Source organism: Antechinus flavipes, chromosome 4 (assembly GCF_016432865.1).
Source record: "Antechinus flavipes isolate AdamAnt ecotype Samford, QLD, Australia chromosome 4, AdamAnt_v2, whole genome shotgun sequence".
In the NCBI taxonomy this organism is placed as follows: domain Eukaryota; kingdom Metazoa; phylum Chordata; class Mammalia; order Dasyuromorphia; family Dasyuridae; genus Antechinus; species Antechinus flavipes.
In genome coordinates, this window is record NC_067401.1 from 478,816,621 (window position 1) to 478,844,586 (window position 27,966).

At 45.4% G+C, this 27,966-nt stretch overlaps 1 protein-coding gene across 1 annotated transcript; it reads right to left on the bottom strand.

Moving 5' to 3' along the window:
* Nucleotides 1-1,178: 1,178 nt before the first annotated feature.
* Nucleotides 1,179-27,966, bottom strand: LOC127563390 (vitamin D3 hydroxylase-associated protein-like). The gene is made up of 15 exons (XM_051999816.1): nt 27,567-27,966; nt 13,423-13,536; nt 12,999-13,148; nt 12,183-12,316; nt 11,475-11,681; nt 9,049-9,089; nt 8,709-8,833; nt 6,690-6,815; nt 5,678-5,775; nt 5,187-5,286; nt 4,867-4,910; nt 4,208-4,247; nt 3,662-3,770; nt 2,501-2,646; nt 1,179-1,402 (listed from the first exon to the last, which is right to left on the bottom strand). Exons 1-15 carry the CDS (start codon nt 27,780-27,782, stop codon nt 1,274-1,276), a joined length of 1,779 nt encoding a protein of 592 aa, XP_051855776.1. The 5' UTR covers nt 27,783-27,966; the 3' UTR covers nt 1,179-1,273.

The following is a 27,966-nucleotide window of genomic DNA, read 5'->3' on the forward strand; positions in this document are numbered from 1 at the left end:
GTAGGTACTTCTAACCTAGTGATGCTCCTGGCTTTCCAGACATCTCCTTTCACTGATTAGGAAGTTTCTGTCCAGAACTTCCATCAAGGAAACCAGGCAGCTCTGTTCTAATCTGACCCATTGGATTTTACCCTGTAGTACATTCTCAGCCCTGCAGCCAACATTTCTAACTTTCCAGCTTTTGTGTTTTGTCTTCCCTCATTAGATCATGAGCTCTTTAGGTCTTGTCTTGCTATTTGGTTTTGGATTCCCAATACTTAGTAAGTATAGTACCAGGCACTTAGTAAGTAGTTAATAGTTATTAATAATAACTGTTAATATTAATGAATATTAATAGTTAATAATATTAATAAGTATTATTATTTATTAATGAATATTTATTAATATATGATAATAGTTCTATTTTAGAGAGAGCTAGGTGGCACAGTGGACAGAGTACTGGAACTGAAATCAGAAAGACTCATCTTCTTGAGTTCAAATACAGTCTCAGACACTCACTAGCTGTGTGACCCTAAGTAAGTCGCTTCTCTCTGTTTGCCTCAGTTTCCTCATCTGTAAAATGAGCTCGAGAAAGAAATGAAAAACCACTCCAGCATTTCTGCCAAGAAACGGAGTCACAGAGAATCTGAAATGGCTCAACAATAATTATCTATCAATCAATATTCTATCTTCTTACCATCTCTTACTGTACTAAGACTCCTTCTAGCTCCAACACTCGTGTTCTATGCTCCAAGGTCCTTCTCAGCTCTGATATTTTGTTTTCTATGTCCTGTCCTGTGTCTTCCTCCCCTTCTTCATGGGTTGATTTCCTACTCATCTCTTCGAGTCAGTCTCCAGGAAGTTTCTCCTGACGCTGCCCTGTCTTTTGGATAAAAATCATCTCCTTTGCCCTTTCGGGGCATGCTCAATATTTTAAACTTATTTTGGAAAATCCTATCTCATCACTCTATGATGTTACTCATCTCCTTGCTAGGCTTAAGCTTCAGGAGGGCGGGCTATCCACTCTATGGCGTTGCCTCCCCCGGCACTGAGAGCAAGGCTTATCACCTATTTGATCAATGAATGAGATAAGGAGGCTGGCATCTGGGCAAGTGAGGATGAGGGCAAACTGTCATCTTCTCCGACGCCTGCACCAATCAGAGCTGATGGGGACCAAGCCCCTCCGATAGAACGAGGTATTTAGGCAGCTGGTCAGAAAGCTTTTATTGGTCAATCCCCTTACCCCACTGAGCTCCCACGGGCCTTGGCAGAGGGTGTCCAAGAAGGGGCAGATTCACTTGCTTTTTTTCTTCTCACTGACCACGGTTTCCACCTCCTTCATAAAGCGCAAACATATCTCTTCTCGCCAAGGCAGGGCCACGCATTGCACAGCAATGGGAAGGGTCACTGACCCTTCAATCGCCTGTGGAAGAGAAATTCAACTCAAGTCCCCGGGCTGCACTCCCAGGCCCCCTCAGCAGCCCTCACTGTCTCTCAGCCCCAGAAGGGCCTTCAGAGGTCTCTCGGGTCAACTTTTTCACATCCAAGGAGCTGATTCGATGAATTAGTCCTCTAGATTCTTCTTCCTTTTATCTAACCAAAGACAAGTTTCATCACCAAATTTGTGCAAGGTTAGATGGCTAGGGAGATCACTCGATCAGGAAGACCTCCTACCTCGGATACTTGTTCTGCCCAATGCCGGGCACAATGCCGAGCACTATATAAATGTTAACTATTCTTCTTATTATTAGCTATTATTTTACCTCTCTAAGCCTAGTTTCCTCATCAGTAATGGGGATAAGAACTACATCACCCTCACAGGGCTATTGTGAAGACCAAGTAAAATATAAGAAGGTTTGGCTAGCTCTCTTTATTATTATCTCTAAGAATTTGCCCTTCCGTCTTCAATTATAGTTCAAATTTAGTATCAGACATTTACTAGCTGTGTGATCCTGAGTAAGTCACTTAAATCTGTTTGCCTCAACTGATAAAATGAAAAAAACTGTTATTATCATCACAGCATCCATTTCCCAGAGTTTTTAAAGGCTTAAATGAGGTAATTATTTTAATTAAAGTAATTAAATGAGGTAATAATTGTTCTCCTTATCCCCTTCTCAAATCCATACTCTTCCCTAGATAGACCCTTTGTCCAAAAGCGGACTTTTATAGTATAATACAAGATCTGTCATCTGTTAGGGTGACATAGAGTGAGTCTTGGCTCAGGAACTAGGTCAATGATCTTGGAAAGTCATTGTGATTCTGTGCCTCAGTTTATTGATCTCTAAAATGGGGCTGGTAATATCTGTCTACCTACTTCACAGAGTTGGCATAAATCCCATATAGTTCTAGAATTGGGAGTTAGATAATTCTGCATCATGGTGTCCGTTTACTCACACCTGCATCTGGACACTGAGTAGAATGGACCTTGGACACTGACCTACTAGGGATGGTTCAGCCAGCTAGAGAGAGGTGGGAAAGGTGTGAGCTGACCAGACAGCAAGGAGTCAGAAGGGCAGCTAACCTTCTTGAAGTTTTTGTCTGTAGTGTCTCCATAATAGCCACGGTACGAAGCCAACTCTTCTTCATCCTCTTGAGTCACTTTGCCCACCGGCACAACACCCACTGGGAAGTTTAGGATGTTGAACAGAGCCATGTAGGAAGCAGGATCTGGATCCCCAAGAGAGGAGAGAATCAGGGAGGATCTCAAAGGCCTTTCTCCACTCTGCCAACCCACAACCCACCCAGGATCGCCCTCCAACCTCTTGGAGAAGAATGAGCCACAACCTTTGACCTCTGCCTCAGAGGGCCAAGTTCTCCCCTCAATAAAAGATGGCGTCCTGGCCCAAATATTCCCAAACAAAATCGTCTCAAAGTCATTTCTCTAGGACTTTGTCTTGGACTGGATAGGGCTCTAGATGTTCTGGAGTAGATTTTGCTCAGTAAAGATTTGACTTGAAAGAAATGAGTCGGTCGTTCCATGGTCTGTGGTGAGACCATGCAAAGAATGGTGAGAGGAAGATCATTTGGGAGAGCAATGCGAAGCAGCAGCCTAAGTAGAGTGCTGCTCCCACCTCTGTTCCTCCAAGTTTCCTGTCTTTCTGTTTTATATTCAGGGTGAGGGGAGGAGGAGCACCCATTGGTGTGAGATTTTAAATGTTTCTCTGATGAGAAAGAGCAAACGTGGTGAGTGTGTCAAGAGACAAGAGAATACAGTCAGAGACTTAAAACCTCGCTAGCCCAATCCCCAAGAGAATAAGAATCTCCCATTTATTCCCCACAGGATCCCAACCTTTACTTGGAGTCCTGTGGGAAGGGGTAACATGCTGCTTCTCAAGGCTACTTTTGATAGTTCTCATGGGTAGATAGCTCTTAATTTTTCTCTTTGCAACTTCCCTCAAGTCTCCTAATTCACACAAGGAAGGGCAGCTTAGGATTGGGTTTAGAGTTAGGATTGGGTTGGTTGAAGGCAGCGTTGGGAATAAGGTTGGGTCTGGGGTTTGGCCGCAGCCACAGATGGGGTTCAGCCTAGTCCTGAGGTGGCTGTGGGTCTCCTTTGGGGTTAGGGATTATCCACTGGGATAAGACACAAAAGTCCAAGGAGTCTTGACCAACGGTTCAGATTAATATTGCCTCCATCACCCCCATAATGCAAGTGGGCTCATCAAATGCTTAGTCTTCCCACCTGTCGCTTTGCTGGGTGAACCTATGTCAAAAGCAGGGCAGAGAGCTGGGTACAGCAGCACATCCAGATTGTGAGCTCTCCAGTTGGCCATAACCTCCTTCTGATAGTCCTGGGGATACAGAAAGACAGCAGCTCAGGGGAGCGCGGCTCACTGATTCGAGACAGACCCTAGAAGGAACTTCCCAGCCGGAGCTCTTGGGTCAGCATAACTGGGAAGGAAGGGGGGTCTCTCAGAGGATGAAGAAGTCCCTGCCTCTGGCATGGAAAATCCTTAGCCTGGTAGGGGCTCAGCCAAGACTGGGTCTCCAGGTCCTGTGTAAAAGTGAGATGGAGGCCCTAAGATTGTCCCCTCACTGGGACTTCCAGGCTCCCTCCCTTCATGTACCAGAGCATTCCCAAGGGCATGGCTGAGTATTCCCCTCACATGACTCCCCTGTGAGTCAGAGATGAGTGTGTTGGTGGGGGTGGGGTTTCCGGATGGGATTGAGGTCCCCCTCCTTCTCCTAACCCTTGAAGCCTCCCAGGGATCAGCCCCAGTTCAACTACCTCCACAGCCACATGTTGCTTCCAGAGATTCTTGGGTGTCCTGGGAAAGAGTAAGAGCCAGGGCCTGAGATCACATGGTGCCTCCTACACTTTCCCCTTGCCCTACCAACCCAGAATAAAGGTTCCCTGGTCCTTCAAGGAGGTCCTGCAGGCCCCTCCCAAATCCAGAGTCCCTAAAGGTCCCTTTACTCTTCAGAATGATCTAGATTTCACTTCTTATCTGTCCCCTCTGAAATATCCGGGCCAGCCTCGGGCGCCTTCCCTTCCCCCAAGACGCCCACCGGAGTCCCTTCAAGTGCTATCTGTATGGCAGCCTTAAAGAGAATTGAATTCCCACCTGGGATAGTGTGATCAGGGAATTCTGCACAGCATCACATCCCCTTCTAGAATGGGAACTCACATTCTAAGGGCTACCTTCTCCCCACTCTATATGCTCCCATAATTTGTCCAAGGTTTTATAAAGAGCCCCTTTGTTAATAAATGAACCCTAACTACAAGCCAGCTTGGACCTTCTATTCTAACCCCAAACAAATCTCAGGATTCACCCCAATCCACATCCTTATCAGAGTCCTAACTCCAGCACTCTCCCCAATGGGTATCCTCTCTCCCCAAGACCCCAGGGAATACTTGGTGGAGGGTAGGGAGGGCTAGGCACTCACTTCACCCCTCGGAGAGCATTCAAATTCTCTGCCTGCCGGGGTTCCTGTGGAGGAGAAGAATCGATCTAAAATCAACCTGTATTCTGAGACCCTGCTGCCCTCTCTGAGGTCCCATCCCCTTACTGAATCTCCATCTCTCCTTCCGTGAGCCCCCACCCCCTTGCTAAGCTGCCATCTCTTCCAGGAGCCTTAACCTCCTCACTGAGCCCACTCCCCTTCTGAGCGTCCATCTCCCTCACTGAACCTCCATGCTTCTCTCTCAGCCCCCAACCCCATGCTGAGCCCCATCCATCCCTAAGGCCCCCATTCTCAAGGCTTACCACAGGCCTTAAGATCTTGGAGAGGAAACACTTCACGAAATCCGGGAGCCGGAGAACTGAGACAGTAGATGACATGGAGGGGTCGATGATGTCCCCGTATCTGGTCAACGGAAAGAGAGGGTCATCAGGATTTCTCTGGTGCTGATCCTCTCCTTGCCCATCCTCCCACTCCCAATCCCAGTCAGATCCCTTCACAGCCTGGAAGGGCATCTGAGGAAGCAGGAGGGCTGGCAGTTAAGCCCCAGGAAGGTCCTCCCCCTCCGGAGGATCATCAGGGAGGATGCACTCTGAGGTGGAGACCACGGCATCTCCCTTGGGGGAGAGAGTGGGGTCTAGCTATCTGACTAAGGTCACACAGTGAATCTCTGTGCTTTCCCGGGCACCCCCGTCCCCATTTAGGCTTTCCAAGCTCCCTTTTGGCTTCTGGCCTAGAGCCTGGGCTTCCCTGGATTCTTACACCATCACATCCTCATTCTTGAAATTCAACTCACAGTTTTTCCAGAAGTGTTTCGCCACCATCGGCATAAATCCCTGAAATTAATAACTTTGCCATCACATAGTCAACTCGAGGAATAGAGAAGGGAATGATCTAGTTGGAGAGAGAGAGAAGGGGGACAATTTGGGCACGGAGGCCAGAAGGTCCAACACACCTTTCCCCAGGGCCTCAGGCTCACGTGGCAGTGCCCAAGCTCCCCAACCTAGCCTTCCTCTATGGCCTCTCCTGCCCCAAATACAACATTCAGGGCAAACTGGGTAGCCCAGCCCCCTCTCAATACCTGCTACCCCCAGGTCCACCTGCATCACCCTGCCAGGCATTCCCACTCTCCTTCCCGCTCTCAGTCTCCTCCCTCTCACCCCAGGGCCCTGGACCCGCTTGGAACCTAAAGCTGGATGGTTCACTGTCCCATCTCCTTCAGTTATCTCCATGTGTGATGGAGCTGGGGAGCTGAGGATTCCCTGAGGTAGGAGCCACATTACTTTTTCCTCTAGGTCCCCCTGTAGCCCTCCTCACAGAAGGGGACTTGGGATCTGCTTAGGACAGATGGAAGGAACTGAGACAGAGGCCTGCAGAGGGCTGGGGGCCAGGCCCAGCCCATCACTGGGAGGGAGCCCTAGATGAGAGCTGCCCGGCTGCCCACCCTAGGAGTCTCCCAGAGCAGACACGGCTTTCTTGGCACCTGAGTCACTGGAGGAGCATCATTTTCTGCCAGAGACACCCAACCCCCTTTGGGAATCATCAGGCGGGATGAACAAGAGCAATTCGGCCCACTTCTACTTGGCTTTCAGGTTTGTAGAAGCACTTTACAAAGTGCTTCCTTGTTCAAGCCTCACAACAGCTCAGAAGCACAAGACAAGACTTATCGTCCCCACTTCACAGATGAGGAAACTGAGGTTCTTAGAAACGAAGTGTCCGGCACACAGACGGTAGGTTTCTGGTCTGTCCTGACTTGTTCACTCCCCACAGTACCATCCTGCCTCTTTCCCCCACACGGTGCCAGTTACCTGGTGTCCAGCTGCCTGGAGCTTCTTTGAGACCTCTCGGACGGCCCGAAGCATGCTAGGGGAAGGCTGGGAAAAGCCGTCTGTCTCCACATAGCCGATTCGGAGGGGCTGGGTGCTGGAGTACACCTGGGAGAAGGAGGAAAGCTGGAGGCTCCCCACGTTCTCCCCGAGGCCTCTCCTACCCCAAGGCTCCCCCGATTTCCTCCTCAAGTCTCTCCTTCACAGTCTCTATTCTCTGTCTCCCCAGAGTTTTTCTCAGGGACTCCCCTATAGCTTCATTGATCCTATAGGCCTTCTCCAAGGTGATAGACAGACAGGTATTGATAGGCTGAGTAATTAATGAGAGATGACAGAGCAATCAATGGTGATGGATAAGGAAGGACAGATGAGGAGAGACAGCAAATGTGATGACAGGTGATGGATTGATCCGGATGGTTAGAGATGAGGGCAGGCGATTGATCCAATGAGGACAGAGGACAAGAGATGGCCGTAGAATGTGGAACATAAACTGTTTGGGTTGGAAGAGATCATAGATCCCCTTCCACCACCATTTTGCAGAGGATAAAGTGGAGGCCTACAGAGGTAAAGGGACACACAGCCAAGAATAGCCCAAACCCGAAGTCTCTGTTTGGGACAAGGTCCCGGCTTGGGTCTACGAGACTGTTAACCCGGGCACTGCCCCGGGAGCCCAGCGTAAGCAGGGCCAAGGCCAAGAGTAATTCCAGCCAGGTTCTTCATGGGCCTGAGCAACTAGATCCAGAGAACAGGGGCTCCCCCACAATGAGCATCTTCTCATACTGCTCGTAAAACTTTTAAAGCAACTGGCTTCTCCCAGAATTATGTTTTGTACACAAAGATATGGCCATGCTCCTCCTCTGCTCAGAAATCTCTAATGTCTCCCTAATGCTTATTGAGTAAAGTCCAATTGTTTATAGTCGGTGTTCAAGGCCTTCTATGATCATTCTTTTCCAGTCTGGTCACATCTCCCTTCCCTCCACACAGTTTATGCCTCAGCCAAGCAGCACAACTCTGTCTTTCAAATAGATCCTGGACTTTCCCACCTCCTAGCCTTTGCTCAGATTGTTCCCAAAGCCTCCCCTTTTTAGCTCTTGAATTCTTCAGTAGCCTACATGGCCCAACTTGAAGGCCCCTTCTCCAGCAAGTCTTGCATAGCTCCCCCCAATCTCATCCTTAACTTTGCCTCTTCTGGTGTAATCTGGGCTATTACCTTTATGTATTTGTCCTAATTATTCCCCAGATAGAGGGCTCCTTGAGGGAAGGGACTTGTCTTACTTAAACTCGGCATCTACCCCCGCCTGTCTCAAGGCTCTATACATAGTAGGTCTTCAGGCAAAGGATGGATAACTCCCAGCTAAAGGTGGTTTAGGTCAGACTAGACACCTCTGAGATTACCCACCCAACCTGGGAGAGGAAATTTAGAAGGTATTAGTGAAGGGAGGAAGGGAGGGAGGAAGGGAGAAAGGGAAGGAAGGAAGGAAAAAGGAAAGAAGGAAGGAAGGAAGGAAGGAAGGAAGGAAGGAAGGAAGGAGAAAGGAAAGAAGGAAGGAAGGAAGGAGAAAGGAAAGAAGGAAGGAAGGAAGGAAGGAAAGAAGGAAGGAACGAAGGAAGGAAGGAAGGAAGGAAGGAAGGAAGGAAGGAAGGAAGGAAGGAAGGAAGGAAGAAAAGAAGGAAAAAAGAAGGAAGGAAAGAAGGAAAAATAGGTGGACCTTGATGATGCTAAGAGGTATAGAGACTTTTTTTTACAAAGAGCTAGTCCTAAACTGCTTCTTTCCTCACTCAAATTCTATCAAGCAGGCTGGACAGGGAAGAATGAAGTGGGTCTTGTGGAACTCTGTACATTAGACCACTAGGAAAATTGGACCCAAGGAGATTCGATCACAGCCTCAGTAACAGAAAGGATCAGCAGTAGAGCTGGAAATTGAACCCTGGACTTCTGCCCCAGCCCAGTGTCATCCTTCATAACCTCTTCCTTTTCCACCATATTTCACTCCTGCTCACCTCCTCCTTGAAAGGCATGGGGGGCACTGTGGGGTCCAGCTGGAACATGTATTCAGATAGCAGCAATCGCAGGAGCAAGACCAGGCTGTCAACATCTCGAGCCATGGGGCCAGCCATGGTGACCACTAAGATTGGGGGAGGAGAGATGGGAAAAGAGAATAGAAATGCTCCCTAGCTCCCACTGGGAGAGAAATACTACACAGAGGAGGGGAAATTAGTTCAGACAGTAAGAAGGACTTCCCAGGAGGCCAGAACCAGAATCCGGAGGTCGGGGTGGGAGGTGGACAAAGGTAGTTTGGATGGTGAAGAGACAGGGAGAACACAGCTTGGGCAGGCTTACCTGACTTCTTCCCCTTTATAGAGGAGTTGACACCATCGTAACTATAAATTGGGATACTTAAGGTTAGAAGTAGGAATGTGGAACAATAACTTACACATCAGCTTCTTTCCCCTGGACCAACAGCTGCCCCTTCCCCAATATCTTTGTGTTCTAGGGACGGTTGAATAAAGCAGTAAAGGCAACCAACCTGCCTTCAAAATGGACTGGAATTCCCCAAATATAGAAAGGGTGGGAGGAACAAGTAAAGGATGAACGATGTTTAGTCTGGAGAAAAGAAGATGAAATGAGGCATTGGGGCTAAAGTATTTGAAGAGCTGTCCTGTGGAAGAGAGAGGAGCTTTGTCCACCTTGGTCCCTGGAGGCCATAACCAGGAGCAGCGATCAGGGAAGTGGGAGGGGGGACAGAGAAAGATGTTTGGACTCTGCACCAGCACAATCTTTTATCCTCCAGGAGAACAGGAGACATAAGGATGCAGTGGACTCGTCTAAAAGAAGGTAGTGAGCTCCTCCTCTGTGGAGGTCTTCATGCAAAGGCTGGCTAACCACTTGTCAAAGATGACGAAGAAAAGATTCTTGTTCAGGCTCAGAACTAAATGCCACTAAGATCTCATTTACTGCTGATGATTGGTGGTTCTGTGATCTCTGACATGTAACCAACTAGCCTCCTCTTGAAGACTTCCTGAGAGGAAGAAGCAGCAGCAGCAATAGCAGAAGAAAGCAGGAAGGAGGAGGAGGAGGAGGAGGAGGAGGAGGAGGAGAGGAGGAATAAAGAAGAAGGAGGAGGAGGAGGAGAAGGAGAAAAAGAAGAAGGAAGAGGAGAAGGAGAAGGAGGAGGAAGAGGAGGAGGAGGAGGAAGAGGAAAGAAGAAGAGAAGAAGAAGAGAAGAAGAAGAAGAAGAAGAAGAAGAAGAAGAAGAAGAAGAAGAAGAAGAAGAAGAAGAAGAAGAAGAAGAAGAAGAAGAAGAAGAAGAAGAAGAAGAAGGAAAGCTGTAAGGGTACCATCAAATGATAAGCAATTGAATAAAGATCAGAAGAAGAAACAAGTAGTGATAATTGACATGTTGTATTTGACATAGAGGTCTGCTGTTGCTTTTCTCGGAAACATATTCTGAGTAAGTAGAGAATCTTAAAGACTCATCAGAACCTATGTCAGTTACCTGCATTTAATGATTTATGTGGACACAAAGACACTTCCATTATTAAAGTTTATAAAATGTTGGCAAAGAAATGGAAAATCTTAGGGGCACAGGAATTGTTTCCACCACTGCTTTCTTTGAAGATGAAGAGTGAAGAAGAGAGATGACCTTGGGGGCCGGGGGGGGGGGGGAGTGAACAGCTGATTAGGAAGATGGTACCTGAAAATGGAGTTTGGATTTCTGAATCATAGCCTAAAATGTAGGAACAATAGGCTCCTGGCTAGGAACAGAAGGTACCTAACAAAGGCTCCTTATAAACCTAATTCAAAGAACTTTATACTAAAAATTCCTACTTCTCTTTCTGGCACTTAGGAGGAATTGGATACACATTGGCTGATTGACTGATTGGAAGAGAGCACTTGGTTGCCAGAGATGAGTTCAGATGACCTCTTCCCAGTAAAGTAGGGAAAGAGTCACTGTCTCAGTGATTTTTGCAGCCTCATAGAAAGGCGTCATAAGACGGAAGAAGAGCCAATAGTGTTCCAATATTCAGAAAAAGGCAGGGAAAGGAGTCTGCAGGTTGTGACATTGGTGAATTTTGGTTTGAATTCATGGTAAAAAATAGAGACTAAATAATTAAAGGACTAGTTGTAGAACACTTAGAAAGGGAAGCCGGGATCACCAAAAGCCATCATGACTTCAGCAAGAATCGTCCAAGCCAAACTAACCCTGTTTCCCTCCTTAGTGGCTTTATTTTCCTTGTTATCTCCATGTAGGGGGTATGGTTTATATAGACTTAGCTTAAATTCATGCTATCCTTATGGAAAAATAGAGAATTATAAACTAGGTTCATTCAAATTGGTTAAATGGATGGAGCTAAAGAACAGTCAGATAGAAGAAGATTTGTCCCAGTAGGCAGGGCTAGAAGCAGTGAGGTTGGGGGAGGGAGGGAAGTATATATACAAAGAGACTGAAACTCGGCAAAAACTTCCTAACGATCTAAGCAGAACCTAAGTAAAATGAGCTGTGCAGAGGGTTGGTGGGATCCCACTGGAAGTTGTCACACGAGAACTGAAAGGCTTCTTATCTAAAGGGGATTCTTTTTTCTGACTAAGGTTGGACTAGATCCTGGCCCTTTGCAACTCTGAGACTCTCGGATTCGGGATTTGGAGAATTCTATGAACGCGTCTCTTGATTTTTAATTATATCCTCTTTCTCTTACTCCACAATGTCCCCAACAGGACCCAGTGCTGCTTTCAGGGGAAGAAGGAAATCCCGCATGGAGCTGTACCTGACACGGAAGCCAGTGAGCTTAATGCCATAGATGCCGCAGAAGGCAGAGGGAATACGGACGCTTCCGGCTGTGTCGGTGCCCAAGCCGACGATGGAGCCGCCAGAAGCCAACAGCGCCCCCTCTCCCCCACTGGAGCCTCCTGGGGTTTTCTTGGGGTTTTGGGGGTGCAGGGTCTGACCAAAGATGGGGTTGCTGCAATCAAAGCTGCGGAGGAAAGCAGAGAGCCCAAAGTGAGTCAGATCTGCTCTGTCTCCTCACACCTGGAGTCATCCTCCAATCAGAAATGTTTTGGCCTTCGAGGCTCTACGGGGCTATTCCTGGGACTTCCCATCTCTTCCAGCAATGAAGGAAACCAACTTAGCTTCTTCTAGGGAGGAGCCACAATAGAAAAGTCCATTAAGTAAATAGAACCTATTACATGGTCCTAGACCATGGGGAGGGGGAGGAAGAGGAGAGAAAGAGAAGAAATATCCCAAGGAAAAAAGGGAACATTAAAACAGAATTGAGCTTAGAACCTAAGCCATTAGAACATAAAGGAACGCTAGGATAGACTATCACAGCTGACAATGACTTTGGAAACTGGCGTTCATCTCTTCCCTTCGGCCCATGATGAGGGTCGGACCCGGGTCTCCTGTCTTCCGGGCCAGCTACTGCCCCTTTTCCTCCTGCCCCACCCCCGCTGGCTTCTCCCCTCCTGTCCCAGACCTGAGCATGGTCTGGGGGATGTTGGTCTTGACAAAGGGTACGGCTCCGTGGCTCTTCAGAACCTTCACTATGGCAGCGTCCTCCTCGGCGGGCTTCCCCAGGTAATAGGCCATGCCGCAGGTGGAATCATGGCCCTGCCGAGGAGGGAGGAGAAGAAACAGCAAAGATCCAGCTGTCTGCACCCTCCATAAATCCAGGGGCTTCTCACCCCCCCACACACACACATACCCCACACACCCTCCCCACCCCCACCACTCTGGGGCCCTTGCAAAGGACGCGAGGTGTTCGTGACAACATGCACCTCAAGCTCTCAGTCCTTTTCCTCCAGAGGGTCTCAAAGGACAGTCCCCTCCCCTCACATACACATGCTCACACACACACACACACACACACACACACACACACACACACACACACTCACACACACACACACTCACACACACACTCACTCACACTCACACATACTCACTCACATTCACACACACTCACACACACACACACTCACACACACACACACACTCACACACACACACTCACACACACACTTACACACACTCACTCACACTCACACACACACTCACACTCACACTCACACATACTCACATTCACACACACTCACACACACACACTCACACACACTCTCTCGCCCTCTCCATACTTCTGCTCTGAGGGAATCCCATCTCTCACACCCATATGACCCATGCTTTCCCCCAACCCTCAGGAAGCACCTCCCTGTGACGTTTCACGCTGACCATCACGCCCGCTCCTCCACTCTCCCTCCTCTATGAGTATACCCTCCTGACTGCAGGGACTCACCTTGTAGTCATAGGGGTCTTTGATGCTCACGGGGACCCCATAGAGTGGTCCCCGCTTGTCTTTGGGCTGTTTTTTCAGCTCCTGCAATTGATCCTCACAATCTTCCAAATAGTCCGTCAGGCAATTCAGCTTGTAATGCACGGCCAGAGCCTGAGTTCAGGGGAGGAGAGGCAGCTGTCAATTGGAGGGAGAGCAAGAGCCAGCCTTCCCTCAAAAAGCCAGGCCCAGCTTTGCCTCAGGAGGCCTCGCCCAAGACACAGAGGTAGCTCCCCACTCCCCAGCAGCAGCCCAGGATTTAGTCTGAGGCTATGGGCACTGTCCCACACATTTGGGATCTGACTGTCTGGTTATCTGGTAAGAGGGCGGGATTGCTGAGATGGGCTAGCGGTTCACTCTTCACCTCATAGACCTGAAGACTCCTCACCTTTTCCATGTAAACGCAGAGGACGCTCTCGGGGATCAGGGAGCCCTGGCGTAACTGGTGGGCCAACTCTTTGAGGGACAAGGAGAGGATAGCGTCTGAGTCCACTTTAGGTGACTGCAGAGAGAGAATGAGAGAGAGAATGAGAAAGACAGAGAGGAGAGACAGAGAGAGACAGAGACAGAGAGACAGAGAGAGACAAAGACAAAGAGACACAGAGAGAGAGAGACAGAGAGAGACAGAGACAGAGACAGAGATGGAGAGAGAGACAGAGAACAGGGGAAGAGACATCATTTGAGTTCCATCATGTGGGCAGAGATTGGGTAGAGATCAGTTCAACTTAATTCAATTCAATTAGCATGTGGATAAAAATCTGTGAATAAAAAGTGTAACAGAGGATCAACTGGCCAATGAGTCTATTCATCGGCTTGGCCGATGCAGTTCCCACCTGCATTTTGGAATATATGAATTCGTTCTGACCTGGTTTCTGGTCTCCTAACCATGTGATAAAGACTCAGATGACCGACTGTATGTCAGAGCGAAGGTGCTTGATTCAAAGGCACTTACTTAGCACAATCAAGGTGAGAGGTTCTTCAATCCTCATTCAGCTGGTTGTGTTCAAGTGAGAAAGCAAGTACTAAGCCCTTGGTGGCATGAGAAGCCTCAAGCCTTTATCTTTCCCCTCCTTTCAGGTCAACATAACCCATGAGGACATATTTCTGTGGTTTCCACTTTGACTATTATTTCCTGCTTTAAGGCGAAGATGATTAGATATGGTTATGCCCTGTGTCGAAAGATCATGAGAGAAAGCCACTGGAAGAATCCTGGAAGTCCATGTCTGGATCTGCCAGAAGCTAAATGGTTGAGAGGGAAAATTCTGCCCACATCACAGAGATGCAGATTTCTTTATCCATTGGCCAACATAGATTTGGAAGGATGTACTACGTAAAAACATTGTTGTCTGACACCACTCTCTTTAGGATCTGACATAGTATTGGAGAGAGTGTGCCCCAAGGTGCTGGAGGAAAATATTTGTGACTTCTGCTCTTGCTATATCCTTAAAGTAAATATCCATTTTGAAAAGTTAATTGATGTTAATTGGTTGAAGGTAATGGGAGTGTTAATGGAGTTAATTCCAAGGTTAAATAGAATTGGGATATTAATCACTGATAATTAACAATGCTAAGGATACACCAAAATAGAAGCTTAAGCTAGAAAAGTCCTAAGGGTTTAGGAATACCCCTAGAACTCTGAGGGATCAGTGAAACTCTCCTTGCTATGATTTAAGTGAGACCAGAGTCTCTCTTTCATAGACAAATAAATAGATAATTAAGACTTCTTGTTTCTTAAATAAATATTTTAATAATGAAAGGAGCAAGAAAGACATGAAGAAAATCTTAGTGTTTAACTTCTAACCCTGATTAGACCTACCCCTAAACAGAGACAATCCTGGGAGGACTGGGATGAAAGCAAGAAAAATACTAAATTACTAAATACTAATTGTAGAGATACCTAAAGTGTTTCCCAGAAGCTAATTTTAATACGACTGTTTTCAGGACTTTGCACATTATTTCTGTGTCAAAGAAATGCTTTGGAACTATTGTAGAATAAAAATCTGCACCCTATCTGTCAGGAATATAGATTTAGGGTCTCTTTACCTAAGTTAGAAATGAGTCACTACGCATAGGAGGCCCTGATTTGAAACATTAACAGCCAGATGAGAATCAAAATCCGAAGATCAGGACTCAATAACCCAGAAACTTGAGGGTGGGAAAGAGATCTGAAAAGCCCATTAGGGAAACTGCTTACAGAAGTTCAGAAAGCAGAAGAGAGAGAAAAAGAAGACAGAAGCTGTTAGAAATTGAGATCAGCCATTCATGGGAGGAGATGATCTGATTGGAGAAAATTACTGTTGTTTGAAGCAGTTAATTGGAAAGAAAAAGAATTCTCTACTATGGGTGAAGAGCCACCTGGGGAGATGCTGCTTTGCCATCTAGCACTTACCTATAGCATGTGAAAGAAAAACCCCTCTGAGGCTTGCTTACATAATTTCATTCTATGGTTTAAATTGGGAAATACCCTCAAAACCTCAAGCAAAAACTCATCTCCTTTGCATATTCCATTATTCAAGAAAACAAGTTCAGGGTTCCTCAGCAAGTAGAGACAACCAGGTAATCCTGAAGCTCCTAGGCCCAATGCTGGTTTATTAAAACAATTCAACATGGCTTCATGTGATCCAAGAGTAGCATAGAAGCAGCTTTGTTCAACAGGAGAGTTAAAGCAGGTGAAAAGCAACTTTGTTGAGTCGAGAGCAAAAAGGCTCAGAAGGAGAAGTCGAATTCAGCAGAAAGAAAGAAGATAGTTCCTGCCCTCAAAGGGTTTACATTCTAATAGGGAAAAACAATACGTAAAAGGAAGCCTGACTATTGGGGAGATAGGGGGAAAGGGGAGGTATTCAAATTAAGGAATTGTAGAGAAATCCTGGGAACTTAGGAGTGGAACCTAAAAAAGCACTAAGACATGGCCAACTTGGGCATTTTCCCTAAAATAGAGGTTCTAGGAAGAACTATCCATTTAGAGGAAAGGGGAGAATACAGGATCTTACTTCCAGTGAGAGAAATGCAGGGCTGGACTGAACTTTCAGGATAAGAAAGCTTGTGTGACATGGAATAAAAAGTCCAGAGAGTCAAGAGTGGAGATTGAAGAGGAGTGAAGACATGGCTGGCTTGGACATTTTGATTAAAATGGAGGTTCCGGAAGCAATTAATCAATGGGGGCAACAGGGACTTCCAGTGTGAGAAATCTAGGGTTGGAATAAAATTCCAAGGTAAGAAGTTAATAGTGTAATTATGACTCTTTTGTATAAAAGAGAAGCACATTTGGGGAGCACTGGTTAGAAGCAACAGGTGTATGTGTAGACATATGGTTCCTCCCATAAAGGATTATCCTTAGGATCCTGAAAGTGAATTCTAGATGTAGCCATGCCCTGTTCTGCAAATATCTGTAATCCCATTCGAGACCTGTTAGAATGAGATGGAGTGAACAAGGCAACCAGAGAAAGCAGAACAGTATAGGTGCTATGATGCCCTGTGTGGATAATATTTTGTTCATTATATATGTATGTCTGTGTATATACATATATCTGTAACATCTAACTGTATGTCATAATTTGGATAAAAAATATTTTTCATCCACTTATTTTTTCTTGTGTGAATGGTCAAGCCAAACTCTTGGGTGGTAACAGATATCTTCCAGGAGATTCTACTTTGTTCTGGAGCTTGAAACAGTCAACATGTCACTGTCTCCAAACAGGAGCAGCTCAAGAACCTCAGAATCCATAGGGACTTAAGAATCTGCTGGATGTCCTCCATTACAATGGCCAATACTTTTGGTGAACAGATCTCTCCCTGTTGTATGCCTTACCTAATGTTTATGATCTGTGGGCAGTTGAATGATGTCATTTTGTTATTATTTCTTTTCTTTTTCTTCTTTTTTAGCTGAGGCAATTGGGGTTAAGTGACTTGCTCAGGGTCATACAAGTGTTAAGTGTCTGAGATTGGATTTGAACTCAAGTCTTCCTGACTTCAGGGCTGGTGCTCTATCCACTGCACCACCTAGTTGCCCCTAATGTTATCATGTCTTTCAAGGAATCTTGAATTTATTTTTTTTTATGTATGGATAGACAGGAGATTCCTTTTGGAGGGGAGGCTTTAAGGTTGCATTTTCTTCTGTGGAATTAAATCCTTGCCCAAACGATCTACAGTGAAAGCTTGTGTTTGCTAAGTCTCTCTGTCAATTGAGTGATGGTAAAGATGTGTTTTGGGAGGTCATTAATGAGAACCTGTCTGCTTTCTATTAATACGTCATTGAGGAAGCCTCTAGTGGTTCATTTCTTAGAAGAATCACGTACGTAATATATACACATGTAAGTAAATGCAAAATAGATACACAACCAAGGAGATGGATGGGAAACGGCAACAACCAAGGGGATTACAGAAGGATCTGAACAGAGCATTAAAGGGAATTAGAAATTCCAAAGGGTGGAGAAAGAACATTTCAGAATTGAAGTCTCTCTGTGCACAATGGTGGAGGAATAAAAGGAAGGAAGGAAGGAGAGTAAATCAATAAATGAGGGAATAAATGGAAAAACCACCAAGTTATAGGTACTAGGCTCAAATTTGAGTTCTGATACTTACTAACCCTTGAGTAATGATAATAAGAATGATAAACATTTATGTAGTGCTTTAAAAGTTTGCAAAAGTATTAAATGTTACAATGGGGTGGCCTGTGAATTACATTCTTTCCATAGCTATTATTTTCTTAATTTTATATATGGGGAAACATGCTCCGAGAGGAAAAATTGGTTGCTATGGACATGTAACTAGTGTGTATCGGAGGCAGAATCTGAACTCTCTTTTTTTTTTTGGAACCTTCCTTTCTTGATTTCAAATCCAATACTCTATTCCTCTATCCCTCTAGGCCTCAATTTTTTAATCTGTAAAATTAGGAGATTGGACTTGGTGATCTCTAATGTTAAATATATGATACTACAAATTAATAAAAGAGCAAATAAATGAATTGCTTGTGAATGAAAGAGGGAGGAAAAGAAGATGGGAATGATTATAAGGTTTAAACAAGTCAATGACTGATATAACCTAATTGGACAAATATATAATTCCACAGGGAGACTATTCTATTCCCAAAATACACAGAGGTCAAGTGCTCAGACTGGGTATGTTATACAACAATGACTAGGTCCTCACTGCTGCTAGACTATACATCCCATATCAGGTTGCTACAAATCTTTTCATCCCTCCTCAAACTTCCCAGGGCTCCTTCTCTCACCCTTTTTGATGGGAACTTTGTCTCATATTTTACCCAAAAAAAGAGATTACTATGTATTTTCATATATTTAACATGTATTGGACTATCTGCCATCTAGGGGAAAGGGTGGGGGGAAGGAGGGGAAAAGTTGAAACAAAAGGTTTTGCAAGGGTCAGTGTTGGAAAAATTGGTGAGATTATATTGGTGAGGCTAGAATGACAAGGAAAGATAATGTGGAATGTTGGAGGGGATGTGGGAAAAAAGGGACACTGATACATTGTTGGTGGAATTGTGAACATATCCAGCCATTCTGGAGAGCAATTTGGAACTATGCTCAAAAAGTTACCAAGCTGTGCATACCCTTTGATCCAGCAGTGTTTCTATTGGGCTTATACCCCAAAGAGATACTAAAGAAGGGAAAGGGACCTGTATGTGCCAAAATGTTTGTGGCAGCTCTGTTTGTAGTGGCTAGAGCCTGGAAAATGAATGGATGCCCATCAATTGGAGAATGGTTGAGTAAATTGTGGTATATGAACGTTATGGAATATTATTGTTCTGTAAGGAATGACCAGCAGGATGAATACAGAGAGGACTGGCGAGACTTACATGAACTGATGCTGAGTGAAATGAGCAGAACCAGGAGATCATTATATATCTCAACAACGATACTGTTTGAGGATGTATTCTGATGGAAGTGGATCTCTTTGATAAAGAGAGCTAATTCAGTTTCAATTGATCAAGGATGGACAGAAGCAGCTACACCCAAAGAAAGAACACTGGGAAATGAATATAAACCGCTTGCATTTTTGTTTTTCTTCCCGGGTTATTTATACCTTCTGAATCCAATTCTCCCTGTGCAACAAGAGAACTGTTCGGTTCTGCACACGTATATTGTATCTAGGATAGACTGTAACCTATTCAACATGTAAAGGACTGCTTGCCATCTGGGGGAGGGGGTGGAGGGAGGGAGGGGAAAAATCGGAACAGAAGTGAGTGCAAGGGATAATGCTGTAAAAAATTACCCTGGCATGGGTTCTGTCAATAAAAAGTTATTTTTTAAAAAAGAGAGATTATTTTGGTGAGAAAAATGTTTCGTAAATAAAAAGCTTTAATTAAAAAAAGAAAAGAAAAGAAGGAGGTTACATGCTTCAAGCTTCTTCTTTTCCTCTTCTCATTTTATATCACTTAAATATCTTCAGCCATTCTCTTCCTTCACCTCGGTCCCACATAAAGAAGTGCCTTAGTTCTTACCAAGGCTGGCCCTTCTATCAGCATAAATGGTTCCATTCCACCCCATCTCCTCCAGCAGACTGCACCCCTAGCATCCCCTCTCTATCACCTATTTTCAGGCTCTTCCCATCTCCTGGATCTCTCTCTACTGTCAACAAACTTTCCTGTTTCTTCTCCATCTAGGGAAAAACCCCTCATTTGATCCTTCCATTGCACTTATCTTCCCATGTCTCTATCTTTGCAGATAAAATCCTTAAAAGGCCATCTACAAGAGGTGCCTCCACTTTCTCCTTCATTCCCTTCTAAATTACTTACATTTTAGCTTCTGCTATTGTCATTCCATCAAAGTTCCTCTCTCCAAAGCTATCAATGATCTCTTCACTGCCAAATCCAAGTGACCTTTTCTCAATCTTCATTCTCCAATCTTCTATAATCTTTGACACTGTTAATCACCCCCCGGGTCCCTGATATTCTCTTCTTTCTGGGTTTTTGGGTTACTCCTCTTTCCCAATTCTTCCCCTACTTCTCTTGCCAGACCTCCTTTTCTGAATCCTTATGCAGATCATGACCTCTAAGCATAAGTGTACCACAGGGTTCTGCACTGTGCCCTCTTCTCTTCTCCTTTTATATATTAGATATCCTGAAGATAGCTTAAACTCAACATGTTCAAAACTGAATTCATTCTTTTCAGCTCACATGGATTTAATTACTATATCTATGCCAGTTTTGCACAACTCTTCCTCACTTAAATCCAATTCACTTGCATGTCATGCCATCACCTCCCGGATATCACAGTCCTTTTTGAGAATGAAGGACACAACAACAACTACACTGACACTTCTCAAAATGTGTGTCCTGTCCCAATCTCTCTGCTGACTTCTGATCTCATATCTCCAACCTCCTTCTAATATTGCTCCCCTTCAGGATCCTTGAATTGGATGTCCAAGTAGACATGCTAAATTCAACATGTTCAAAACTGAACTCATTCTCTTTCCTCCTAAACCCTCCCTTCTCCAACTACATTATTATTGTCAAGGACAAAACCTTCCTCCCAGTCCCAGTTCCTCAGGCTCACAACCTCGGAGGCATCCTGGACTCTTCACTATCTCTCAGCTATTGCCAAGGTCTGTCCATTCCACCCCTGCATCACCTCTTGTCAGTTTCACCTCTGCAGCATCTCTTGTCAGTTTCCCCTCTGCAGCATCTCTTGTCACTTTCACCTCTGCAGCATCTCTTGTCAGTTTCACCTCTGCAGCATCTCTTATCAGTTTCACCTCTGCAGCATCTCTTGTCACTTTCACCTCTGCAGCATCTCTTGTCAGTTTCACCTCTGCAGCATCTCTTGTCAGTTTCATCTCTGCAGCATCTCTGCAATATGCCCCTCCTCTCCTCTGACACTTCCCCACCTGGTACCCTCATCACCTCAGACATGGACTATTGAAATAGCTATATGTGGACTTGCCTACCTCAAGCCTCTCCCCACTCCAGTCCCACTTCCATTCAACTACTAACATGATTTCCCTAAACCACAGGTCTGAACATGTCCCTCCCTACTTAGTAAATGTCAGTAATTCCCATAGGATTAAATATAAAATCCCTTGACATAAAAGCCCTTCATACCTAATTCCACTCTTTTTCTAGTCTTCTTACATATCATATATCCTTTCCTACATTATAACTTCCCTCTTTTAATTATTTTCTATTTATCTTCTATATAACTCATTTGTACTTAGTTACTTGCTTGTTTTTCTCCTCCATTAGATTGTGAGTTCCCAGAGGGAAGGGACTATCTTTTGCATTCTTTGTATCCCCAGCATTTAGCACAGTGTCCGGCACATAATAAGAAACGTTCATTGATTGATTGAGAGTTCAATAGAGTTGTGGATCTGTCATTCTAGAATAATCTAGAATCAATGAGTTATACAATGAGGTGGATGGATCTTATTTTGTTCTGCTTTGTTTGGACCAGATCTGACATTTTCTTCTTTGGGAAATACCTTTGCCCAATGAAGACTGTTCTCTTCAGAGAGTTGTAGTTAGGCATGGAGCCAGCCTAACAACAATAGCTTGCATCCATGGTGCTTTGGGGCTTGTAAAGTACATAATATATCAACCCATTTGACCTTCACAACAACCTTTTGGGGTAAGCACTATTATTAGCTCTTTTTATAGTTGAGGCAACTGAGCCACACAGAGGTTATCTGGAGTCAAACAGCTAGTGTGGAAAGGCTGTTTTCAAATCCAGATCTTTTAAATTCTAAATTAAGAAACACAATATCCACTGCACTATCTAATTGATACTGTGTCAGAAGTTGGACTAAAAAATCCAAGTATTTCTCTTCCTACAGTTGCCTCTCTATTTACTACTTCCTGCTGCTGAGGATAGTGTTATTGTTGAGTTGTTTTTCAGTCGTGTCTGACTCTTCATGACCCTAATTGAAGATTTCTTAGCAAAGATACCGGAGATATTGACCACTTCCTTCTTCAGCTCATTTTACAGATGAGGAAACTGAGGCAAAGAGAGGATTTGTGACTTGTCCAGAGTCATACAGCTAGTGTCTCAGGTCAGAATCAAACTCAGGAAGATATCTTCCAGATTCCAGGTACAGTGCTCTGTCCACTGTGCTGCCCAGTTGCCTCTGTTGAGGGTATTACCAAGAGTGAATTTCAGCTGTCTGTGAAGAAACTACTATACAGACATATTATTTTATTTTGCTTTTTTAAAAGCTGGTATCCTGGTCCTGTCCTGGGCATTATCTTTTTTTTTTAACTTCTAAATAGTATTTAATTTTTTCAAATACCTGTAAAGATAGTTTGCAGCATTCATTTTTGTAAGATTTTGAGATCTAATTTTTTTCCCTTTCCCTCCCCAAGATAACAAGCAATTGTAAATATTTCCATATTTGTCATGTTGTACAAGAAAAATCAGACCAAAAAAAAAAATAAGAAAAAAAAATAAATAACAAATAGTAATACTATTCTTCGATCCACACTCAGTCTCCATGGTTCTCTTTCTGAATGTGATTGACATTTTCCACCCCAAATCTATTGAATTGCCTTGATTCACCGCATTGTTGAGAAAAGTTAAGACCATCACAGTTGATCATTACCTAGTCTTGTTGTTACTGTGTATAATGTTCTCCTGGTTCTGCTCCTTTCACTTAGCATCATGTCATGTAAGTTTTTCCAGGTTTTTCTGGTCAGCCTATTCATCATTTCCATTCCACTATTATTACTTATTCAGCCATTCCCCAACTGAGGGGCATCCACTCAATTTCCAGTTCCTTGCCACTGCAAAAAGAATTGTTTTAAACATTTTTGCATATGTGAGTCCTTTTCCCTCTTTTATGACCTTTTTGGAATATAAACCCAATAGTGAGACTGTGAAAGCAAAGGATATGCACAGTCAGATAGCTCTTTGGGCATAGTTCCAAATTGCTCTCCAGAATGTTTGGATCACATCACAACTCTGGGTATTGTATTGTTAAGCAATGTCTTAAAAAAAACTAACAGGGAAAAAAAAGCATTTGCCCTGATAACTGAATCACAGATACCATCTGGATTAAGCAAAGTTTAGTGCATCTTTAGTCTGTAGGGAAGGGAAGAGACAGACAGACAGACAGAGAGAGAGAGAGAGAGAGAGAGAGAGAGAGAGAGAGAGAGAGAAAGAGACAGAGACAGAGACAGAGAGAGAGACAGAGAGAGAGAGAAAGAGAGACAGACAGAGACAGAGAGAGAGAGAGAGAGAGAGAGAGAGAGAAGAGAGAGAGAGAGAGAGAGAGAGAGAAGAGAGACAGAGAGAGAGAGACAGAGAGAGAGACAGAGAGAGAGAGAAGAGAGAGAGAGAGAGAGAGAGAGAGAGAGAGAGAGAGAGAGAGAGAGAGAGAGAGGAGACATAAGAATATGGGAGGAAAGGGAACTTGAATGGAAGTCAAAAGATCTGTGGCTTTGCTCTTCCTCATTCTGAACTTGTTTCCACCTCTGAAAATAATGTATGATTATATATGATTTCTAACGACCTGCTTAACTTTAATGTCTATGATACTGTGGGATCAGGGTAATGAAAGAGATGGTCTGTTAGTGCCATACCATTGGTCTCTAGAGAATTGAGGAGATAAGCTGACCCAGGACACACTAGCAGAGAGAAACCCTTTTCTCCTCATTTTCATTCATCCCCATCTCCCTCCCCAGACTCACAAAACATAGAGTTGGTAAGGATCCCAGAAATTAACCAATCTTACCCCTTTCCTGTAATAAAGGCAAAACTGAGGCCCAGGAAAGGTAAGTGATTTGTTCACAATCACACAGACCCTGCAACTTTCTTCTGTTCCTTCTACATGAATATAACCTGTGCTGAGGGATCCTGGGACTCCAATGCTTGCATCTCTCAGTTAGGACCCTCCTTTCCTCTTTGGCTCCTTCTGTGCAATGACCCTTGTCCTCTCACTGGTCCTTGGAGAGAAGTTCTGTTTCCAGACACACTCCTCACCTTGCTCCTTTCTCCTTCTGGCACAGAGCTGGGCACCCGGGTTGGGGATCCAGCAAAAAGCTCAATGAGGTTAAGCCCTGGGGGACACTGTTCAACTTTTGCCTTGGAATCTGGTTGTGAGGGCTTTGCAGGAGCAGGATTGGAGGGTGCGGGGGAGACAGAACTAGGAGCTCTGATCCTCGTCAGATAAAGAGCTTTCACCCTAATAGGCTCATATGAGGTGGGTCGTGTGAGCATTGTTCTTCCCACTTTGTGGATGAGAAATCTGAGGCTTGAAGGGGGAAAGAGAATTAAACCTCAGTTTCCCCAGACTCCATCACAGTCACACCCACCCACCTACGCTACCCCCTCACTGTGCACCTTGATGGTTATTTTTGTAATCTCATTTCATTCTACCAACAGTCTTGGCCATTATCATCCTGTATTTTCACACAAGACAACTAAGAGTCACAAGCATTAGGGGTCAGAGGCAAAATGTCAGCCAGGCTCCCCATGCACCCCAGCCCTACTGTGGTTCCATCCCCTATGCAGAGCTGACCTTCTCTGCTAAGTACACTCATAGTGCCCCCTCCCACCCACCCCCAGATGCAGCTGTTCACCATCAAATGCACTCACTCTGTACACACAATCTCACACAGTAGAGTTCAGTCACACACACACACACACACACACACACACACACACACACGCACGCACGCACGCAGAAACATACTTCCAACAACAACCTCATTAGACCTGTCTGGCCTGCTCCAATCCTGGTGGGAACAGCCTAGTCTCTCCGGGCGGATTGATTTATCCAACTAATTAGTTCCAATTAATATTAATACACATTCTTCTCCCAGGCTGTCAGAGTCTGACAGAAAGGCCCGGCTGCAATCAATCTCCCCATCACTGGCATCCTGGTGACGCTACCGGCTGGGACAGCAGCACGAGGCTGGAAATAGCCTGACCTTCCCGGCCTGGGGCTCCCTGGGCCTGGCTCAGACAGTGGGCTCCTCACTGGTCTGTCTGGGCCTGAGCCCTCTGGGAGTCCCCCCTCCTCCCCACACACACCAGGGACATGGAGCTGCTTATAAATGATGATCACAGACCTGCGCTGCTGGACACAGGGGCCCTGTTGGGTTTTTTTCTCTTTTTTATAGTGGGCTTTCACCACAGCAGGAAGGATCTGAGTTAGACCTAGGGAGGGCCTCTCCAACAACGAGGGCACAGGAGCCCCAGGACTGCAGAGCAGAAAAAGGAGAAGGCTGGCTTGAGAAGGACCAGGGACTACAGGGCCCACTTGTTTGAAGGGCTGTCCCAAGTGGGCTTGCTATAATCGGTCCTATGGAGCAGCGCCGGGGGGCAATAATGGGGTGGGGGGAAGAAAGCCAATTCAGATGGACATCGGGAGAAACTTCCCAACAGTGAGAGGAGTGGTGAGCTCCCCGTCCTTGGAGGTCTCCAAGGAGAAGCAAAGGCCAGATGGTTCCTTAATGGGAGATATTTTAGCGGGGATTCTCACTCAGATCAGAGGGTCGTTAGTTTCCTTCTAGCTCTGAGATTCTGGAACTCTGTGAATGAGATCCCAATAACCCAGTCCAGCTCAATTTGCCCATGTGCCTTCAGCACAGGATAGCTCAGGGGAGGTGCAGTGGAAAGAGACCTGGATTGGGAGCAAGAAGACTCGAGTTCAAAACTTGACTTTGCCACTTTCTACTGCTGTGGCCCTGGCAGATCGCTTCCTTCCCCAGACTTCAATATACTTCTCTATACAATCAGGGCATCGAATCCATGGCCTCCAAAGTGCCTCCCCGCTCTAAATCCAGGATTAAAACCTGGGCCCCTAGGGACTTCTTATGGTTAACGCTTCCTCTTCCCCCATACAAACCGAGTATTTCCTACAGTTTCTCTCCCTCCTTTGAGATGGGGGTTGAGGGGGTGAGCAGTGGTGGAGCCTAAGATTACAAGCCTTCTGTTCAGAAGAGCTGGGAGGGGGGATATTCTATTGATTGAGCTATGGGGAATTGAAGCTCTGCATATGACCCTCCCCTGCTCTAAGATCTTCATTGGCTCCCACTGCCTCATCTGCCTCCAGCTTTACCTCACATTGTTTGCTCACAGACTCCTCCTCTTACATACTCTGTGCCCCAGCCAGGCAGAATCTTTCCATGTCCAGCTGCACACATAACATTCACACTCAAAACTCTCCTTCTAAGTCCTTGTTCACCTCCCCCTGAGGTCCAAAGCACTTTCCTCTTTCCCCACTCCCACCACTGTAGAGAGAGCTGGCCAAGAAGAGCTGAATTCAAATCAGAACTGACACAACTGTGTGAATCTGAGCAAGTTAGCTCTCTGCCTGCCTCAGTTTCCTCACCTGTAAACAAGGATGACAATAATAACACTACTAGAGTTGTTGCAAGAATCAAATGATATTATATTTGTGCTTCATCCAGTACCTGGCACATAGTAGGTGCTCAATTTTTTTTTCCTTCCTTCCTTCTTTCTTACTATTACAGAACTCCAGAAATCCTCTGGTTTTTGGAGCCTCTTGAGGGAAGAGCTGGGTCTGCTTCCCCTCCCTCCTCCCTTCTGTCACACAGGGCACAGAAAAACAGGAAAAGGGGGAATCTTAGTGAAGGATCAAGGAGGGATTGAGTAACTTAGCTAATCTCAGCAATGCAATGATCTAAGACAATTCTGTGGGGCTTATGATAAAAGGTGCTGTCCATCTCCAGAGAAAGAACTGGTAGAACCTGAATGCAGATCAAAGAAAATTTTTCTTTACTTTCTTCATGACAAGTCATTACTTATTTTTCTTGGGTGTTTTTGGTCTATATTTTCTTTCACTGAAGCCCTTACTGGAAATGTGTTTTTCATGACTACATGTATAACATGTCAAATTGTTTGCCTGCTCAATGGGAATGGGAGGAGAGGGAGAGAGGATTTAGAACTCAAAATATGAAAGAACAAAAAGGAATGCTAAAATTGTTTTTAGGTGTAACTTGGAGAAAATAAAATACTAAATGAAATTTTGGGAAAAGATCATATGGATAATGGATGTCAATAATCACCTCTTAAAGTCTTACAGAAACTGTGCACGGATTTGGTCTAGAGAGGAGAAGGTGTGATAAAGAGACTTTGGGGCCTGAAGCCAGAAGACCTGGGACATTGGACCACCTCTTTTCTCCCTCAGCCTCAGTTTCTGCCTCTGTAAAAAGAGGCACAAGGTCGTACTATCTTCTTAGGGAGACCATCATGAGGAAAATGTTTTATCAGGGATTAAAATGCTAGAGAAATGGGAGTTGGTCATTTTCCTATGTCCTTCCTCTCTGTAAGATGTTGCAGGCCCCTCTGTCAAATGAAAGGCATAGTCTAAGTAGTCTCCAAGGTCTTTGGGAGCTCAGTTTCTGGCTGAACTGTCAGTGCCCGGGTCCTCCACCTCCTCAGAGGGTCCCTTTGTACAAAGATTCCCCCATCCAGCCCAAGCTGCCTCTGGAGAAGGGAAGGGTGTGCTTGGATGACAGAATTGTACCAAGAAGAGTCTGCCTTCTAGATCCCCTGCTGGTTCTGGGGCAAGGGGGCAGAGTGGGTGTGTCTGAGTGGAACTGCCAGCAGGGGTTACCTGTCGCTTTAGCCGTTCTATTGCACTCTCCATCTTCTTCAGGGATTCCTCTCGCCTCTTCTGGGCCTCTCTGATCTTGGCCCGGGCCCGGGCTTCAGCCTCCCACTTCCGAATCAGACAGGCGCCAATCACAAGAACCAGCAGAGTCAAAAAGAAGGACAACAGGAGCCAGCCCGGTTTCTGGAGTGCCTCGGAGACTCCTTCCTGGCAGAACATCCTGCAATTGGTCAGAGGAGAGAGCTCTTGGACAGCTAGGCTGGGCTGCCTGGGTCCCAAGTCAGATGAGGGAGATGGAGGACTCAGTGACCTCGAAGCTCTGATGATTTGGATCCTCTGGGATCAAGCTCCGGGACCGTGATGGGGAAAAAGATGGGGTGGACAGCAAGACTTCTATCCCGGG

What these genes read in the sequence shown, in the direction of transcription:
- LOC127563390 (XM_051999816.1), bottom strand. Translation starts at nt 27,782, where the DNA reads ATGTTCTGCCAGGAAGGAGTCTCCGAGGCACTCCAGAAACCGGGCTGG. An exon ending in AAGACCCCTATGACTACAAG is followed by an intron (nt 12,317 to 12,998) that starts GTGAGTCCCTGC and finishes CCTCCTCGGCAG; the next exon opens with GGCCATGATTCCACCTGCGG. An exon ending in TATAAAGGGGAAGAAGTCAG is followed by an intron (nt 8,834 to 9,048) that starts GTAAGCCTGCCC and finishes CCCCAATCTTAG; the next exon opens with TGGTCACCATGGCTGGCCCC.